The sequence below is a fragment of the Ictalurus punctatus genome, chromosome 25, assembly GCF_001660625.3.
Source record: "Ictalurus punctatus breed USDA103 chromosome 25, Coco_2.0, whole genome shotgun sequence".
In the NCBI taxonomy this organism is placed as follows: Eukaryota; Metazoa; Chordata; class Actinopteri; order Siluriformes; family Ictaluridae; genus Ictalurus; species Ictalurus punctatus.
This window is the reverse complement of record NC_030440.2, coordinates 896163-916508: the sequence shown is the minus strand read 5'-3', so window position 1 is coordinate 916508 and position 20346 is coordinate 896163. Positions and strand designations below refer to the sequence as shown.

General features: G+C 40.4%; 3 protein-coding genes across 3 annotated transcripts; all 3 read left to right on the top strand.

The window, feature by feature from the left end:
* The first annotated feature begins 1094 nt into the window (after positions 1-1094).
* On the top strand, positions 1095-2554 carry foxq1b (forkhead box Q1b). Its single transcript, XM_017455414.2, has one exon. The coding sequence runs from the start codon at positions 1195-1197 to the stop codon at positions 2098-2100; it is 906 nt and encodes a 301-aa protein (XP_017310903.1). The 5' UTR covers positions 1095-1194; the 3' UTR covers positions 2101-2554.
* A 5441-nt stretch (positions 2555-7995) lies between these two features.
* Positions 7996-12235, top strand: foxf2b (forkhead box F2b). The gene is made up of 2 exons (XM_017455399.3): positions 7996-9334; positions 10281-12235. The coding sequence occupies exons 1-2, from the start codon at positions 8413-8415 to the stop codon at positions 10505-10507; spliced, it is 1149 nt and encodes a 382-aa protein (XP_017310888.1). The 5' UTR covers positions 7996-8412; the 3' UTR covers positions 10508-12235.
* Positions 12236-15789: 3554 nt separating this feature from the next.
* On the top strand, positions 15790-17923 carry foxc1b (forkhead box C1b). The gene has a single exon (XM_017455398.3). It carries the CDS (start codon positions 16283-16285, stop codon positions 17555-17557), a length of 1275 nt encoding a protein of 424 aa, XP_017310887.1. The 5' UTR covers positions 15790-16282; the 3' UTR covers positions 17558-17923.
* The last annotated feature ends 2423 nt before the right edge of the window (positions 17924-20346 follow it).

The window sequence follows — 20346 nt, the reverse complement described above, 5'->3', positions numbered from 1 at the left end:
TTTTATGGCCACAGAGAATCAGGACCTTGGTTTAACGTCTCATCCGAAAGTCGGTGCCGTTTTTAGTATAGTATCCCCATCACTATACTGGGGCAGTAGGCCCCACACAGACCACAGGGTGAGCACCGCCTGCTGGCCTCACTAACACCACGTCCAGCAGCAACCTTAGTTTTCCCCAGGAGGTCTCCCATCCAGATACTCGCCAAACTTAACCATGCTAAGTTTCAGTGGGAAACCAGGTGAGAACTGCAGGGAGATATGTCTCTGGCCATATATATGCATACACACAGTGTATATGAGCTAAGAATGGCTTGGGATGACCTGTGCAGAGTGGACTCCCACCTTGCATCCAGTGTGTCCAGATGCACAACTGAGATAGATGTTATATCCAGGGGCTTTTCTTGGTGGTAAAAGCGTTTGCTTAGGGCCTCTAGACCACCAGGGGGCCCTATAATTTTAAAATGGATAGGCAAAAAAAAGAAACAATAATTTGGTGAAATGCTTTAAGTATCATGCAGACACCCTGGACAGGGTACCAATCACACACTCTGGGCATGCCAATCAGCCTACAATACATGTCTTTGGACTGGTAGAGGAAACCAGAGTACCTGGAGGAAAACCCCAGGGCACAAGGAGAACATACAAGCTCTGCAAACACAGGGCCATGGCAGGAATCAAACCCGCAACCCTGGAGGTGTGAGGCAAATGTGCTAACCACTAAGCCAAATGTTTTTACCTCAGCCAAGACAATGAAGTATTAACCCTTTGACGTCTTAAAAGGAATTTAAACCTTTTGCCATATATTATGTTTTTCTGTATTAAGCCACCTTAAAATGTTTTTAACTCAAATATTTGGTATCATTTTAGTTTCTATCACCTATAATAAATTAATTACTTGATTGAAGTCTATCTTCAAACACTGTTTATAATAATTAATCACTCTCTCTGTCTCTCTCTCTCTCACACACACACACACACACACACACACACACACGTTTACAGCAGGTGAAGACGGCGTAATTCATTACGTTTTAAACAAGACCCGCCCCTGTAGGTTGGCCTGCGGCGGTTATTATATTTAACAAGCTGCTGCAGTAGCGCTCAGCTCTCCCATGAGGACTTTCCTGCAGAGGACGAGGGACATTATTGTGTTAGTTTATTGAGCATCTCGCTCTGAAGTGCAACAAGAAAAACATGAAGCTGGAAGTTTTCTCCACCCCTCGCATCTCGGAGAAGGACCCGCTCGGTGAGGCTGAAGTGAACTCTCCGCTGTGCGCCGAAGAGGAGCTGGGCTCGGACGGAGACTGCGCGGCTCACAGCCCGGCCCCCGCGGCGCGCGTTTCCGGCGGCACGGTCAAGCCGTACACACGCAGGCCCAAGCCTCCCTACTCGTACATCGCCCTCATCGCGATGGCAATTCGAGACTCGGCCACGGGCCGCCTCACACTGGCCGAGATAAACGACTACTTGATGAAAAAATTCCCCTTTTTCCGCGGCAGCTACACCGGCTGGCGGAACTCCGTGCGGCACAACTTGTCGCTGAACGACTGCTTTCTGAAAGTGCTGCGGGATCCGTCGCGCCCCTGGGGCAAGGACAACTACTGGATGCTGAACCCGCACAGCGAGTACACCTTTGCGGACGGCGTTTTCCGCCGCAGGAGGAAGCGTATTAGTAACAAACCTCTCAAGGACTTGGAAACGCTCGCTAGGGACACCAGCATGCCTGTGCGCGAAGAGAACACCAGAAACGGCACCAAGTTTTCCAGCTCATTCGCCATCGACAGCATTCTCAGTAAACCATTCAGGTGCCGGGACGAGTCAAGGGAAGGAGTTTCTAGCAGCACTGAGCTAATGTTACCTGCAGTATCTCACTTTATGCCGCTGGTCATGAGTTATCCACTGACCACTGTACCGTTATTCCATCTCAGCCCTGAAGTCTCACGTGCGCCTCAAGGCGGCAGATGCGACTCCTCGAACTTAACTAAACGCGTGCCAGATTTCCAGAGCCACCTCCAGGATTTGCCACATCCCCACATCCCCCTTTACACTGCACAGGAGGCCCGGTACCACCCCTTCAGAATTGACTCTTTACTTTCCTGAGACACACAATACACCCCAGTGATGTGCACTTTCTCTCTTATATGGTCTGAAAACTGTTAGGGTACTTGCTGTAACTAACATATCCTTCACTATTTCTGTGAACGCACACAGTAAGTCCAAAATCTTCTAAATGTGGCAATGCGTTCACTTGTGTTTACTAATTCCATTTTTTATTTATCGTAAGTGACTTGAGAAGTGTGGTATGTATTTAAATGTATATGGTTTGTATCAGTGACGTTGTTTGGTCAGAAACCTTTGCTAATGTTAATATGTGGAGATTATTTGTGTGAGCTGCGCTCCACCAGACGGACAGAACTGTATCACTGAAATGTGTGATATTTGCTAATAAAGAAATAAATGTAACCCAGAGAAACGTTAGTGTCTTTTTCAAGTTTGGGTTTGTTACATTGAAGCTGTAATATGACAAATGTGCCAATAAAGATCTTGAACCATTGCTGAGTGATAGATACCGGATAAATAAGAAGACTAAATGTACACCAGCATCGGGTTTGATCTTCCTCTTTTTCTTCATCATCATCATCATCATAATAATAATAATAATAATAATAATAATAATAATAATAACTTGATACTTCTGAAATCTATCAAAAATCGTTTATTATTATTATTACTAGTAGTAGTAGTAGTAGTAGTAGTAGTAGTAGTATCAGCAACAACGTAATGATAATAATAAAATGTCTAATTGCTTTTGTGTCTCTCTGATAGTCTTAATATTTGGGACTTGTGTCGTTTCTAAAACATTTAAACAGTTACTAGTATAGGTTAATCACTTAGGATGATTGGTTACGTAGCCTACTCAAAAGGGTGCCTGAGAAACCACATAGTCCGAGATATGATTTATTATTATTATTGTTGTTGTTGTTGTTGTTATTATTATTATTACTCAAATATAACATTATGAATGGATTGTTTAAAAAAAAAAAAGGTGCATTTTAGTGCTGGGCTCCAATAACAGGCCTAAATATAAGACAAATAAATCTTCGAGACTATAATTAAAATGTTACCTAGACATAGACTCTTCCATGCTTTAACCAGAAGGTCGAAAACGTCTACTTTATTGCCATAATGTCTGAATCATTTAGGAATCAACCATGATGCTCTGTGGTCTGACGGAACATGCTAACTTTAATACTTTGACCATCAACATCAGGGCGGAAATGCAATTTTCAGTTACCTACAGGTTCACTGTGCTCCCTTTAAATAAACTTATGCCATAAATGGAGTAAAGCAAAACCACAGTGTTGCACAGCTCCCTGTCATATTTATTAAAAAGATTCTACTTGATAGCCAAAAAAAAAAGGCACCTCTGCACCAACCCTCCTCCTGCAAATCTCACTTTCTAAAATTTTTTCTCTTGATCGAATGGATCAGATGAGTTTATTTAAGGCAGAGCAGACCCAGAGGAAGTCCATACGGGTAAATGGAACAGTTTTGTGCTTCACGGGTGTGGTGAGGATCGGGCAAGAGAGAATGATAAGTTTGGATTGCAGACACAGCCTGGGCCTTCATAAAATGCCGATTTACATACTTATGACTGAGAATAAACGATTAGTTAGGATTATTACAATATAGCAATTCACAATTCAATTTTACAATAGCAATATTTTAGGTTAAGTTATCCTTTTTTCGATGTGTTTCCTGCGTTAGTGAAAACAAAACGATCTGCGGGTCTGAAGAGGGCGACATCATGTGTTTTACGCTCAGTGACTTTGTGTCCTTATATGTTTAAACAAATAAATAAATAAATATTTAGATATTTATGTTTATTTTGTAACTATATAAATTCAGCATAACAAAATGTCAGTTTATATTGGACTTAGTAAAGCGGCCTACTATCACAAGTTGTAAGTTGTAGCCTAATATCTGCTGTTGAGAGACTCCTCCCATATCCAATATTCAGGTGTGATGCTGCGACCTGCAGGTGGACCAGCAAAATAACATACATGATGAGTACCCCATATACACACACCACTCTTGTTCAACGCCTGCCTCCAACAGTTTTATTTCTAGGTTTATTTAATAAGTAAAAAGGCCCAAATGGTGTGCTGGGCTGAGTTACTCATTTTGTGCTCTCCTGTTGATGCGGCTGGTCATGTCATGCTTAAAAGCCAACGGGAATCTAACAACTGTCCTACACAGCCTGTCGAATATTGTAATGATAGCATAGCCACACGAGTTTACAGGATATTTTGGTTGTAATGCACAGCTAATACATTTACATTTATTCACTTAGCAGACGCTTTTATCCAAAGCGACTTACAAATGAGAAAGATACAAGCAAAGCGGTAGTCCAGTAATACCAGTAGTCTAATAATTAAAAATAAACAAATAAATAAATTTTAAAAACCCATGCGATTTTTATTTTTGCCCATCCCAATCCAGAAGTGAGACGTAATGAACTACACTCTTTTGCGATAATAAGGTAAAAAAAAAAAAAAATAAATAAAAAATAATTTTTTTTAAAGATTATCGGTACCTGCGGTATTTCTTTCATTTACGACATCTGACTTTTAAAAACTCACTTTGTCCAAAGGGAGATGATGATGATGATTGTTGTTGTTGTTGTTATTGTTGTTGCTGTTGTTGTTGTTGTTATTTGGTGCCAAAAGGCTAGAGCACTGAAATGGTTGGCTTCATGTAGCCTAATTACGTAGGGAACTAGGTTGCGTCATCGTAGCTCGTGCATAGATCCTAATACTGAAGTGATTTAATCAAAATGTCTACAATGCAACACTGGTGATTTAAATCAACCTGTGCATTAATCAGCTTGAGACTTAATGAATTACATTGCAGCACCATTACCATGACAAGCTGCACTGTGCCAAGTTTAGTGGCAGACCCAAGACCCACCCACTCACAACCATCATCTGCTACTCACACCCTGCTACCCACATCTGCTACTCACCCCATCACTCACCTCTCACACCCATCACCTGCAAATCACACCCATCATCTGCTACTCAGCCCATCACTCACCACTCACACCCATCATCTGCCACTCACACCCATCATCTGCTACTGACACCTGTCACTCAACACTCACACCCAAGACCTGCAAATCACACCCATCATCTGCTACTCAACCCATCACTCACCACTCACACCCATCATCTGCTACTCACCCCATCACTCACTACTTGCACTCATCATCTGCTACTCACCTCATCACTCACCACTCACACCCATCATCTGCCTCTCACACCTGTCACTCAACACTCACACCCAAGACCTGCCACTCACACCCATCACCTGCCACTCACACCCATCATCTGCCCCTCACCCCATCACGCAACACTCACACCCAAGACCTGCCACTCACACCCATCGTCGGCCCTTCACCCTATCACTCAACATTCACACGTCACTAAACACTTTCACCCGTCACTCGCCACACAATTAGGACTCACTCTTACACTTTTAGTTTCATCCTCTAAGTGGATTTAGGTGTTCTGCAATGAGTATGCAGTGCTGTTTTTCCCAAGCAACGTCCCAAATCAATAACTGGGGAAATTTTGCCATGTTTAGTTTGATGTAACATGCTTACCAAACTCTATCACAGCCCAGTTTCCCAAAAAGCACAGTAGGCTAAAGTCTGGGGTGAAGTGCGTTTTGACTGTAAAGCCCGCCTACCGAGAAAATTGACAGGTTAGTTAGCACAAAGAGAGACCAATCAGGACGCGCGCTGTGTCACTCGCTCACCAGGTCTGTCACTCGCTCTCTCGGTTTCTCCAGAGCCCGTCTACCATTAGAAATGACCATTGAACTCTCTCTCTCTCTCGCTCGCTCTAAAAAAAATCGATTTCTGGGATATTGTTTTTAATTTGCGGGCGTCAGGGAGCCGCTATTAAAATGCGGGAGACTCCCGGAACTTCCGGGAGAGTTGGGATGTCTGCAAAGATCACGCCATGGACAAGACACATACTGAATAGCAAGTAATATCCTTAAATGAAATTTGCTTTGTGTAAAGTGTGCATTAAAATAGTCCCGTGCGTAAGAGAGCACCGGTGAGTCTTTGTTTAGGTCAGTATCTGTAACTTCAAAGTACAGTAGCGCATAGCTGAGCTTCCTTCAGGCCCACTGGACATCCGGGACTCAGCGGGGGTGGAAGGAGCTCTGCGGGTGACCCGAAAAACTCGATCTGCGAACGTTTCATCTACATCCTCATCGAGCTGCGCGTAGAAACCAGTGCTATTGCGCATTGTGTATTTCGCAGACCTTTACTCATTCTCTTAGAAATGTGGTCATAGAGGTTGTGGAGTCTTCCTGAGATACTTTGTGCCCTTTGTAGAGACCGGGAATAGAAAACTCCTCAAAGGTTCTTTGGATAGTTAAATGTTCTTATCTTTCTAAAAGAATTATAATTGATATAAACTCTTTCTAATGAGGAAATAGTTGTGGTTCTACCTAGGAAAGCGGGGCATCCCAGAGGGTCAATCAATGAACACTTAAGAGTTATAGAATTATCAATTTAACAATAACAGTAACAGTGTATGCCTAATCTATCTAAATCAGTATATGGGCCTATACCAATGCCAATTGTACCACTTTTAACCATCCATAACCATCCAGTGTATTTTAAAGAAAATGTTCGTTCACCGCAAATTAAAATCACTCCTACAGTCTAAATTCTACTCATCCCCTTGAGTGATCATCAGCCCTTTCTTGTTGGATAACTTGAATTTCCTTTTGGAATTTACATCAATACACCGGATCCAGTTGATCAACCTGTGTGGAATGATAGATGAGAGATGGATGAGATTTGGTGAGCATTCGATGTGCCTTTTTTTTTTTTTTTTTTTTTGCTATCAAATGGAACCGTTTAATAAAAATGATATTTGGAATTGTGAACGGTTTTGAAACTTCTTATTAAAGTATGATATAATATGCAAAATTTCTTTATAGGTTTGGATGTATAATTACATTTATTTGTTCTTATATTTGTTACTATTGTATAGCCACGAACTAAACCTATTCATCATTATTTAGCATATAGTTTGAATAATAATAATAAAATAATAACAACAACAACAACAATTATAATAATCGCAATACAATTGATAGAATGTTAAATAGAAGTAATAGAAGTTCTTTAAAATAAAATAACTCTTTGGAACGAATTTCCCAAAAAGCATCCTGTAGCTCAAATGTCATATACACTCTCTTATAGTGCAGATGACAGTTCACATCTTAATACTACACTGCGTTTGGGATTATTATTATTACCAAATAAGTGGGTGATTTTTCTGTGTTGGCTCGCCGGGCTAATTGGGTTTTTGTTTCTTTAATAAATGTGAAGCTCGGGGGACTTGCTTTAGCCTCGGGACTGAAGTCTGATACAGCTTCTCTGTGTGTGGTTCTCAACATGAGCCTGGTGGAAAAAGTCTGTTTCCACTCATGTCAAAATCATTTGTAATAAACATTCTGTCCCCACCCTGTCAAACAAACAGGCGCTGAAAAAGATATCTTTCAGTATTTCAGTCTCTTGGTGGCCAGGTTGTGTGTTGTTGTTTTTTTGTTGTTTGTTTGTTTATTTTTTACTGAGTTCTTCCAGAAAAATCACAGATAAATTCAGACACACGCAATTTATGCCTATTGAAGAGTAACACACTTTTCACTAAATCAAATTCAAACTCAAACTCAAATAGAGCACTAGAGCACAATTGAATATTGTAAAATATATATATATATTCATGAATATTTCACAAATGTTCAATATGGTGAAAATAGTCCGATTATGTATTGAAACGTCTGGGTTTTGTGCTTGACATGGCTATTTGTCTGTCTGCTGTGTGTTTGATAAATGATGAAGCAGTTTGAGAGGGTGGTTAGTGGGGGAAGGGGGGGGGGGGGGGTTGTTGGTGGGGGGTGCCCCGGACGAAGGCGGAGTAGAAGGAGGAGGGAAGCTCGAGCGTTACTGAGCGTTCGGCTCCCGAAGTCTGTTTAGTTGAGGGGCCTTGGGCATTGTCGATTTCTTTCTCAGAAAAGGATTATGGATATCCTGTCCAACACTGAACAGCAGCGCAGCACAACGAAAATCCTTCTACATGATAACGATAGGAATCATACGATAACGATACGATGATGCAGGTCTCCCTTTCTGACTGTTCAGTTTTAAACAACGAATATGAAGACATGAAACACCAGTTTTAAAGACTGACCTTCGTGATCTAAAGATTTAAATGAGGTCAGTTAAAATAAATAAATCTGCTAGTCATCGCTGAAGATTGCCTAGTCTCCTGTGTCACCGGCATTGGCCAGCTGTGCTGAACTTGAGCTTCTGCGTTGAAGAGAATGACCACTGAGAGCTCTCTGGAGTCCACCAGCCCCATGAGGACGGGTTCGGCGTCAGATGGGATGCATCCCGGATTAATGGACACTCCGACTGCCTTTGAAAGCCAGGGTACTGACCCAAGCAAAGGAAAAAAGAACAACTCGGGATTGCGGCGTCCCGAAAAGCCACCCTACTCTTATATTGCGCTCATTGTGATGGCGATCCAGAACGCACCGACAAAGCGTCTCACTCTGAGCGAGATTTACCAGTTCCTACAGACGCGGTTCCCTTTCTTCAGAGGTTCTTACCAGGGATGGAAAAACTCCGTTCGACACAATTTGTCTCTGAATGAATGCTTCATTAAGTTGCCCAAAGGCCTGGGGCGCCCTGGAAAAGGCCACTACTGGACCATAGATCCTGCGAGTGAATTCATGTTTGAGGAAGGCTCCTTCCGGCGGAGACCGCGGGGATTTCGGAGAAAATGTGAAGTCTTGAAGCCCATGTACCGCATGATGAATGGCTTCGGGTTCACTTCCGCCATTTTACCCCAGAACTTTGACTTACAGTCTCCAACGTGCCACGCTAATGGCTACAACCTAGACGTGATATCAGGATCTGTGTCTGGTGGCGGGTATGACGCCCTGAAAATTGGCCACTATGGACACATGGCGAACTGTCCACTACCAACAAATGGAAACTATGGGGCAAACAGCAGTAGTCCAGTCTCCTCTTGCCCTGCAGGCAGCTTGGTTGAAGGTCATTCGCAGTATTCTGGGACAGCTCACCACTGGCCTTCACCTCCTTACCTAAAGCGCACTCCTATTAGCTCTGGTAGTCCAGGGTCCTCTGCACAACAGCAAAGTACTGCATCGTTATCTTCATGCTACTCTATGGAGCAAGCCTATCTGCAGCCGAGCAGTAGACACGGTGCAGACATGACAGGTATATGATCCAGACAACCTTTAAAAAAAAAAAAAAAAAAAAAATCATTCACATAAAAAGACGCACATGACCTGATCCTAAATTATATGCAAATTTAGCCAATGCATCATTACTTATAATTAGATTTTTAAATGATTTGATATTAAGGAAAAGCATTTGGGCTGGGCATGCAGCATTCAGCTGTAATTTAGAAACCGTTTATCGTGCATATCTTTCAGTATATGTGAATAAACCGGTTTTAAAAGATCCACTTTAATACTGCGCTTTCTATTGTCGGGTGTCTTTAGTGTCTTTACAGCGAGTTACTAAATTAGAGGCATTTATTTTGTTTTTGTAGTCTACAAACGGGGAAATCTTAGTAGAACTATTGTAAGGTTCCTTCTCTCATTCATTCATAACCCAGAACCTTGTAAGGTCACGATGTATATCTTATTTTGTGCGCACTATAAGCAGATCTGTTACCCAGCGAAATGCACAGTGCTTAATATTTTTTATTTCTGAATTCATATAGGTTTCGTTGGGCAATTGTTGGTAACTGCTACCCTATCAAAAAAATTTTTAATTTTCTGTGCGCGAAATAAAAATCATTTCTACAGCGCAAATTCCGATATATAGCTAACATCTACCCTGCTACCCTGTTAATACATATATATAATTTAACTTTATTTAATTAAGCTGATACGGTGCATTTCCATTAATAACCCTGTCGTTTCGATTACTTTCTGCTCATACTGCAGGAGTAAAATGAAATTTTATCATCACGTAACCCCGTGCATATGTCTGATTTTTCATGTAGGTATATTAGTTGTGAGTTCACCTGAATTAAACACAACACAGCCGAGTTAAGTTTTTACTTTAAAAAAAAACAATATATATATATGTTAATAGTGCAAAAAGGCTACGTGTAGTTGTCCACTTTTGCATTTGTTTATTTGTTTGTTTACAGTGGGTGTATCTTGCTATCAGGCCCATTCCACTCAAGTGGATGAAAGGAAAGACTTTGTGTTAAACTTCAGTGGAATCTCATCTCTCCATCCGCCTGCTAGTGGATATTATTCTCATCACCATCATCAATACAATCATCATCATCATCATCAGCAGCAGCAGCAGCAGCAGCAGCAGCAGCAGAATGTTCAGAGTGTTCAGCAGGACGTCAAGCCGTGTGTAATGTGAAGGAGTTCTTCAAACCCAGTATTAAAATACCCAGTCCAACATATCGTCCAACATACCCAAGCCAATAGATCAGTTTATTAGCAAGCACACCGTGGTTATTTTGTTGGTGCTTTATTATTATTATTATTATTATTATTATTATTATTATTATTATTATTATTCTTTGACTTGTCCATTGGGGGTTGAGTCATTGATGTCTATAAGGCTGCTTTCAGGTAAACCTGTATTATGCTATAAATATTCTGTTCTGTTCTGTTCTTTCATGAGTTGCCACAAGTGTTCAGGCCAGGGGAACATTAACTGTACAGAGCAGGAGTTGAGTGGAGATCTCCTATCCAACGATTTATTATTTCAATTTGCCGTCTAACTGTATATTCTATAATAAAAATGTAGCGTATAAAGAAAAGATACGTCTTCTTATTATTTCTTACGTATTATTATTATTATTATTATTATTATTATTATTATTATTATTACTACTATTATTATTACAAAAATATGACATTTAATCTCGGATTCTTAATGATGTAAAATTGTACTCTTAAAATAGCCTACTAGTTTGATGTCGGCCTACTCATTAATAGGCTACGTGTAGTTTCGAAGTTCTCGCTTGATAAGCCAAATATGATTTCTTCACCTGGAAGTTTCTAGGCCTATACAAAGCAGTCAAATCAACCTGTAATGAAAAGCTGAAATAACGGTAGCCATTAGAAACTATTCCTGAAAGAGACATGCCATGTTTTATCACGTTATCTTTGCCGATGTAACAGGAAAAGGCCAAAATGAAATCTTAGGCCTTTGTTAAAAACTTGCTTTGATCTTTAGATATACATCGTGCATCAGAAATTTACAATTAGAAGGATACAAGGGTTAAATCCCGGAATCTTGCTCTAGTATACTTTCATATTTGGGTCACTTGTAGCGAAGGCCTTCAAGTAAATCCACGCGTAATGAACAAACTGTGATGCTGCGCCGCCATCTAGCGGCGAGATTTTATCACTACTCTGTCACACTATATTTTGTGTTTTCTTTTTTCAAAATTGCTAAAATAATTATAAACTGCCACAGTAGTACAGTGGCAATTTTACATTGGAGCAAATAAAGATCCATTAAAGATTAATTAGTTAAAGGAGTGTTTGTGTGCACATTACTGCATGGACTTTATTCATGTTCTAAACAGAAACTTTTTTCTTTTTTTTCTTTTCTTTTTTACCAGTTCTCTAGCCTACATGGTATCAGTAGGCTACTTATAAACTTGTAGCTTCAGTAAGGTGGCATGCAGGCATGCGCTGAAGTCCAAATTCCTATTGAGCATGTAATGCGCGCCCAAGAGGCACACCATAGCAGTGTTCAAAATGGCATATTTGCACAGTGAGTATAGGTCTCTTTACACAATCGGTCAGTCAGGAGGAAAAAACACGTGTGGGAGCATTTCTCTCAGAATTAAGTTAGACTGCTTCTTATTAAGTTAGAATGTGTTGATTTTTGGTGATTAAAGCCAAAACAATGCAACGCATACCAGCAAAAAACAAACAAACAAACAAAAAAACAACACTTTAGACATTATTTTGGAAGTGTAATGCAAACTGGAACCCTTTATGGGAACCAAAACAACCTTTAACTACACAAAAACTCCCCAAAGAACGATTAAAGAATCCTGTTTGTAAGAGTTTGTGGTGATAAATCGCACACAAAGAATGAACCACAATTGTCTGGAATTTAATAAATTTAATTCAAATAAAAAAATTGTGAGTAGCATTTAATATGTCATGTAAAACCGCATATTATTTTATGCGCACACGCATGCACATGGGGATTTCATTGGCATTTGGGATGCAGCCTGGACTTTATCAATATTATACTGCCGCCTTGTGTCAAACAAATGTAACATAGATCAGCTGAATTCCGTCAGTCAAGTAAATTTTATTTATAGCACATTCGAAGACAAGAAATGTCAGCCAAAGTAAATTGACTCCATATACTTCTTTTTCACAGATAATAAAAGTGCTACAACTGACCTGCGTTGCAACCATCCCCAGTCTCCCCTACAGTTTAATCGTTCAAAACAAACGGTCTTGAAAAGTCCAAAATATGGCAAAATATGGTGTAACAAAATCACAGACCAGCCTTCTATTCTGCTCCTCACACAGATGAAATTAGACCAGTGTTTCTTAACTCCAGCTATGGAGAACAAATGCCTGCATGTTTTGACATTTTCCCTAGAAGTGGAGTTGAAAATCTCTGTCTAAAACTATCTGGCTCTGGCTTATTTGGATCTAAAACACAGGATCTGGCTGAGGGCTTCTTCTGGATTTAAAACTAATTGTCTAACTGATGATATCGAGAGCTGAAAACAAAACCATACATGGTCATAATTAGCTAAAAAAAAAATGTATATCATAAATGATAAAAGTCGAAAATGTAAAGGTGTTCATTCATACCTTGCGTCATTAGCAAACCCTTTTATCTAACGCAATTTTCAAAACTTGAACAATATAAACTCAGAAAAAAAGGGGAAATGTAGAAGTCTTACTGGTTTTTCTGGGAGAACAGTGTTTCCCTATTTGAAAGGATTTCAAACCAGAATACTTTTGTGAAACTGCATAACCCTTAACTAAGAAAAATGGCTTGGAACATGGAAAACAAGTCATTTTAGGGTAAAAATGCGAGAGGGTTTTGAGTCTAACAGCGCCTTTACCATCCAAAGAATGTTAAATATTTTAAGATTTTGTTTCTGACGTAATGCAGATTATGTTACAAATTATATAACGTGGCCCATACCTACTTATAGACAGATAGTTGGTCAGGCACTAGACTATATCAAGCACATACTGAGGTAGCCTACATATTACAGAATTTTGTTCACAACAAATGATTCCTTGAATAATCATTTATTCAAGAAAATATAATAATAATCATCATCATCATCGTCATTATTATTATTATTAGTAGTAGTAGTAGTAGTAGTAGTAGTAGTAGTGGTAGTAGTAGTGGTAGTAGTAGTTTATTATTAGTTCATTTATTGCGTTATTGGTAAATTGTTCAAAGCAAAAAGGTTGAACACCACAGAGGTAAGTACCTATATTTGAAGAAAAAAAATTATATATATATATTTATATATATGATAATTACCCAGAACATGAATTTAAGGGTCAAAACTAAATGAAATGATGTCTATTCAAAAAGAAGAGGAACAGAAGTAGTTTTGTCTGCAATTAAAGGACATTAGGGATTATAAATTTACTAATACTGAATTAGCATTTTACTATTTATATAAAATAATTGGTCATTGCAAAATGAATTTAAAGATCGAAAAAAAAAAATCATGCTGTGTGTTATGGATTATTCATTACATGCACATTATATTTAAATAAAAAAATAATAATAAATATAATTAAGAGCGAATAAATAGGTCAACCAAAGCCAGAAATCTGCTTCCTGCACAGCAGCTAGAGGTTTAAATTAAAATCGAAACGATGAAAATTAAACAGTAAATCATTCAGACATCAGAACCACACTAACACGAGAAGCTTGCTCCGATGTTCTAGTTGATCTGTGATACTCACGTTCACAATGTAATCCATGCCACTGACAGTATTTTCACCTTATTTTAAATCTGAACATTACAAGTCGTGTTTATTTGATTAAACTTTCCAATTACTAAACACGCCAATAGATATAATACAGACTCTGTTGACCACACATACTCTATTCCAATAGAATCCTTAATTTGGATAAAAACGGATATGAATTGCATTCTTTTAATATTTTAAGAAGGCACTGGGAGATCTTTGAGCCAAATATCCAGCTTTCCAGAGATTCAGCATCGTCATTTAGTCCAGATGTTCTTATTTTTAGCGCGTGCTATAGCCTATGGCCAGGTTTCATAAAGAAGAAGTCGATTAAAAATGGCACATGTATAACCGCTTTTATTTTATGTTTTATTTATTTTCACTTTTTTACATACACCTTATTTTTCTATATTGCTTATATTAAAAATTATATATGCCCCCACGAGGGGGCAGCCAATGACAGAGCGGACTTCCCGACACGCGCAGCAGCCCTAGACTAATCAATTTCTTGTTCAATAAAAGCAAATGCGTTCTTAAACACTCGGTGGGTTACAAAATATAAACTAAACAATTCTTTTCGCAGCATTCCGTTTAAAGAGTGGTTCTTATTCAAAATGATGAGGTTATGTTGAAGATAATCAGAAGGCGCTCAAGAAGCAAGAACCAGTATTTTATAACTTTATAGTGTTTGTTCTCTTTCTCTCTCTCTCTCTCTCTCTCTCTCTCTCTCTCTCTCTCTCTCTCTCTCTCTCTCTCTCATCTTTAAAGAATACATTTAAAAATAAATAAATATAGACGTAGTACTAAAGATGTCGGATATGGCAGAATTTAGATTAGTATTAGAGTAGTATTAGACTGAATACTACTCTAGAGTATTAGTAGTATTAGAGTATATTAAAAGGTAGTATTAGATATTATTAGACTGCTCATTACTAGAATAAATAAAAGTATGGATTGCGTCGAAATGTCTTTGAAATCGTTTCACGATTTGGGGCTTATAATGACTATATCATCCCATAACTAGACTGAAATCAATACACAGGCTAATGATGTGTATTTTTAAATATTTCCCTTGCTCATGCTCAAATAAAGCCATGAAGATAATCATTTGGCCAATAGGTCAACCGTGTGTGCGGAGATCATTTTAGAGTCCTTCCAAATAATGTTATTATGGTGTTGAATGAGCACAATCAGGCTACAGTCAAACGACACGACAACCACAACTGTCATGACACAGCATCTTAACCTAAATCTTTGAGAAGCATCAGAGTTCAAAGGGAATCCATCCTCCCCTGGGCAGAGGTCGGTAATTCCAGCGCAACAGCCATATAGTGAAACATATACAAATATATTGAAAATATACAGGATGCTTGGTATGATATATTGTCAATATAATGTGTATAATATATAATATAATATTTGATGACTACAGCAGTTTTTGGGAAACAAGTGCAAGTCTAGATGAGATGATCCACTGCGGCTGGACTGCATGTGTGAAATTAGCTGTAGAGACAAACAGATACCCCGGTTGTTCACACACACTGCGTAAAACTGCCACCTCACACTTTTCCCCTCTCTAATCAGTAAAACTGAGATGAGATTGTGAATACATGAATTCTCACAGCAGTCTGGGAGTCTGTGTAAACCTTATTACATTTTTCAGGTTGTCGAATTTGATCATTCTTCTATCGTAACCGTATTTATTTGACATATCACCCAACCCAACACGTGTGCGCGCATGAACTGTTTTGGTGTATGCATGCCTTCAAACTTAATTAAGTATCCTGCCTCCATGGACTGGGTGAAAAGTGCTCGGATCGTGCAACTCCATAAACAGCTCTGAACGCCCATTGGACACGGGCTGCCTTTTGGGAGGAGCACTCACACAGCCAAAAAGCCAGAATTATGTTTTCGGTCCAAAAGGTTTCTCTGAAGTGACGGAAAGTGCGGGAAGTTCATAAATGTGTCTCTTTTCAATGACTGATACACGTTTCAGGTTTTTTGAACGCAACGCAAAACCAACAATCCCGCGCAGATTATCTCTTGACTACAAGTTTCTAGAAACAGCACATGCGAACAGCTGAAGAAAAAGCGGACACTGTGAACCTTTGGATGATTTGAGTAAAACTAGAACGCGATACGGAGAAGAGCTGGAAGAACTTTGGCCAAGTCCGCGCGCTAGTACCGTGAAGTGAGGGGCACAATGCACGCTCGCTACCCCGCGTCCAGCCCCAGTTCTCTGGGCGTTGTTCCCTACATCGCGGGCGAGCAGGGGTACTACCGGGCTGCCAACGGCACTGGCTATACCGGCATCCCAGCGCCAATGAGCATGTACTCTCACGCAGCGCACGAACAGTATCCCGGAGGCATGGCTCGCGCCTATGGCCCCTACGCGGCCACTCAACAACCCAAGGAAATGGTCAAGCCTCCATACAGCTACATCGCACTGATAACGATGGCCATCCAAAATTCTGCGGATAAAAGGGTCACACTGAACGGGATCTACCAATTCATCATGGACCGCTTCCCGTTTTATCGGGAGAACAAGCAAGGCTGGCAGAACAGCATTCGCCACAATCTGTCGCTCAACGAGTGTTTCGTCAAGGTGCCGCGCGATGACAAGAAGCCGGGGAAAGGCAGCTACTGGACTCTCGACCCAGACTCTTACAACATGTTCGAAAACGGCAGCTTCCTGCGCCGGCGGCGCCGCTTCAAGAAGAAGGACGCACTGAAGGAGAGAGAGGAGCGCGATGTATCAGGCAAGGAGGCCCGGGCCCAGGCTCGCGAATCTCAACAGCCAGTCAAACTCCGGGACATAAAGACGGAGAACGGAGCTTGCACGCCCCCGCGCTCTGGCACCCCAGCCCTCGGTTCCGTGACAAAAACCGAAAGTCCGGACAGTGGCTGTGTGGTCGCGTGCGACGGGAGCCCACAGACGCAAACGACACAACAGGCCTTTAGCATGGATAACATAATCGCAGGTCTACGTGGGTCACCGCCGCAGTCTGCCGAGTTGCCCGCCTCGCGCGCTGCTTTACCGAGCTCGGTGCCTCTTGCTTATTCGCCCCCCACGCAGCCGGCGCACTACAGTCCTCCCTGCGGCCAGCCGGCCGTCTACCAGTGCGACATGTATGCTGGTGACCGCGGGCACGGCAACGAAGCCTTACCGGATTACACGAGCGCAACAAGCGCAGCCGTGTCCTCTCACGCGAGCCTGAGCTCGAGCCAAGATAACCAGCACGTGCAACAGAGTCGGCTCGCACCGTGGTACCTCAATCAGAGCGCAGAAGTGGCGCAACTAGGCGCGAGCTATGGAACACAACAACCAAGCTTTCACGCCGCGTTCGAGGCACAGCGGCTCGCGCTCAACTCCTCACCGGCGGCCGGAAGCGACGGAGGCTGTCAGACACCTTTCTCTGTCAGTCAGCCACTGTATCGGGCCTCGGGAACTTTTGTCTACGACTGTAGCAAGTTCTGACCAAATATCACACGAGCCAAAATGCACACTTAATTTGGCCCACAGATTTGCATTTCAATCCCAGTTTAAATAATTTAATGCAAAGCCTTGAGCCAAAGAGCGGTGAGTACAAGAGGCTGAAGCAACTCCGGACTGAAAGGCCTGAAAAGGCGTGTAAGATTTCGTTTTTCCGGACTCGCCTCAGTAGGACTTTATATCACTAGATTAATTTATTTCATTAAGAATTAGATGGACCAACTTTCAACCAAATGTTAATCTTATTTATATGATACAAAACCGAACCTAACTGTGTACAAAATTTGCGATTTTTAAAAATACTCGAAATATATTATTTGTTAAATAAATTCCTTTCCTGGCTAAGTATAACGACCGAGTGATTTATCGGGTTTGCTTTCACACATTCCGCGGTAACGCGCCGAGAAGGTTGTGTTGTGTACACTGTGCACGATTTACAAATCTCATGTTTTCAGCTGTCAGTCTCACCACAACCAGCGAGACAAAATGTAACAGAAATAGAAGCGTTATTACTTTTATTAATTATTACTTTACATAAAATCATGGCACCAGCACAAAACCCATCAGAAAGCAGACGTTAACTATTATTATTATTATTATTATTATTATTATTATTATTATTATTATTATTTGTGTAGATACATTTATATTACTCGGCCTTGCTATTCTTATTCTTATTCCTATTCTTATTCTTATCATTCCTCTGCTTATTATTATTATTATTATTAGATGTGTGTAGCTACATTTATATTACTCGGCCTTGCTCTTATTATTAATACGACTAACTTCATCACTATCACCACCACCAAAAAATAAATAAAATAAATAAATAATCAAAAAAAAAAAAAAAATAATAATAATAATCATAATAATAATAATAATATCTCTAGAACAGTTTGTTCCATTGGTAGCTATTCTTTATTTATTTAATACGGACTAAAGATATTACAAGGCCCAGTCAAAACCCCCAAAGAATTTTTATGTTGGTGTGACTCGCAAAACATGCTAAGGTTAAGCTACAATGTCGTTTACAGCGATATGCCTCCAACAACCAAATGTACATGTAAAGCGTGACAATTCGAATTGAAATCGGGCTAATAATGAACCAAAATGTAATTAAAAGTAACGGTTAAACCTGCTTAGACTCGGGTTAACTTGGGTTAAACAAGGCACGTGTGTAAACCTAAAATCTTAAGTTATATCCCACGAATTCCTGCTGAATCACCAAGCCACCGCATTTTTCTTATGTGGGGACTGAATGTAATTAGCCCAATCACATGACTGGGTCTATTTTTAGCATCATGGCCCAATGCAGCTCACAGATGCTCTGCGCCCTGTGGTCACATCTGAACTTCATTTTTGTGTTATTTTACAAACTTTAAACAAACCGTGACATGTAAAAGTAGGCTGCGATTACATGCTAAGCACAGGTAATTGGACAACATCGATAGCCAATCCGATTCCGTTATATCCAACTGCATAAAAACCCAGAGGAGGCTGCGGCACTGTGACTTATTTCCACGGCGTCACGCGCGCTTTCCGCTTGAGTGCGCACGCGCACATTCGGATGCTGTTAAACTGTGTAATCGGCCGCTTAATTTATAAAGAGGTTTAGAGATGAACTGCATTGTGAAACAAAAGAAAGGCAGACTCAAATGTGTTTCGTTTTTGTTTCACGTGTTTGCAGACTCGAGTTCCAAATACAGTGCAGGTGAGCGAGAGGGCAGTGACGGTGGGTGTTTGTTGTGATCGTTGGAGAGTTTTAGGCCTGAGTGTTTAAGCGCGAGGGGAACACGACACCGTGGAGAAGGCCCTCGTGCCAAACGCTCTCGGGCCACATGCTCGCTCAGTAAAAGGCCTGAATATCAGTGCAGCCTGGTGACGCTTCCTCAGATTTAATTGAGACAAAATAATTCATAGACAACTTTTTTTTAAAAATTGGTCTGTTTGTTAGTTTTAGAAAATAAAACATTTAAATGGAGGTTTTATATCATATAGCCAAAAATCATCGCGCCTGGCACCTTAGAAACGTGACCCGCAGTATGTTACATTACTTTAATTTTACAATAAAATATTGTTAAACAAAAACACATCACCAATAAATTATTTCCTAACGTTAGACAACCCTTACCATTCCTCTCTCGATATCCACATGGTTCAGACAGTACAGCGCGCGCTACTGTAACAAAGCGCCCTCTTTAATTCACTGCCCCTGAGGTGTACAGCACAGGTGTGCAACATCCTGTAAAACAAAGGTTAAGGCAATGGAGTAAAATTATTTATTTATAAATACGTTTGAGAACCCAACTACTACCTTTTTACAACAGGCCTAACTGTTAAAACAGTCCTGCCGTGATGGGCGATGTCCTTACACCTGGGGTTAGAACGCAACGATCACACCGGAATAAAAAACTGTCGGGTGTCAGGGATTATTTTCGCCTAATAAAAATGTTTTTATTTATTTATTTATGTATTTATTTATTGGGGGGGGGGGGGGGGGGGGGGTTGCACAACTGGCTTCAGAAAGATGAAATAAGTGGGTATAACAATACTTATTGCAGTGGTCGTGGATTTTTAAAAAAAAAAAAAAAAAACCCGGTTAATTTATGAATTTCGATTTTAAAGCTGCTGGCTATTATTCCACCTACAACTAACAGTAATAAAGATATGCATTCTCATTTATCTTTACAGACAGACAGACAGAGATAGATAAAAATGCATTTTATCTAAATATAATCAACTGATCCAGGGGGCGTGTCGTGTTTTACTGTTTT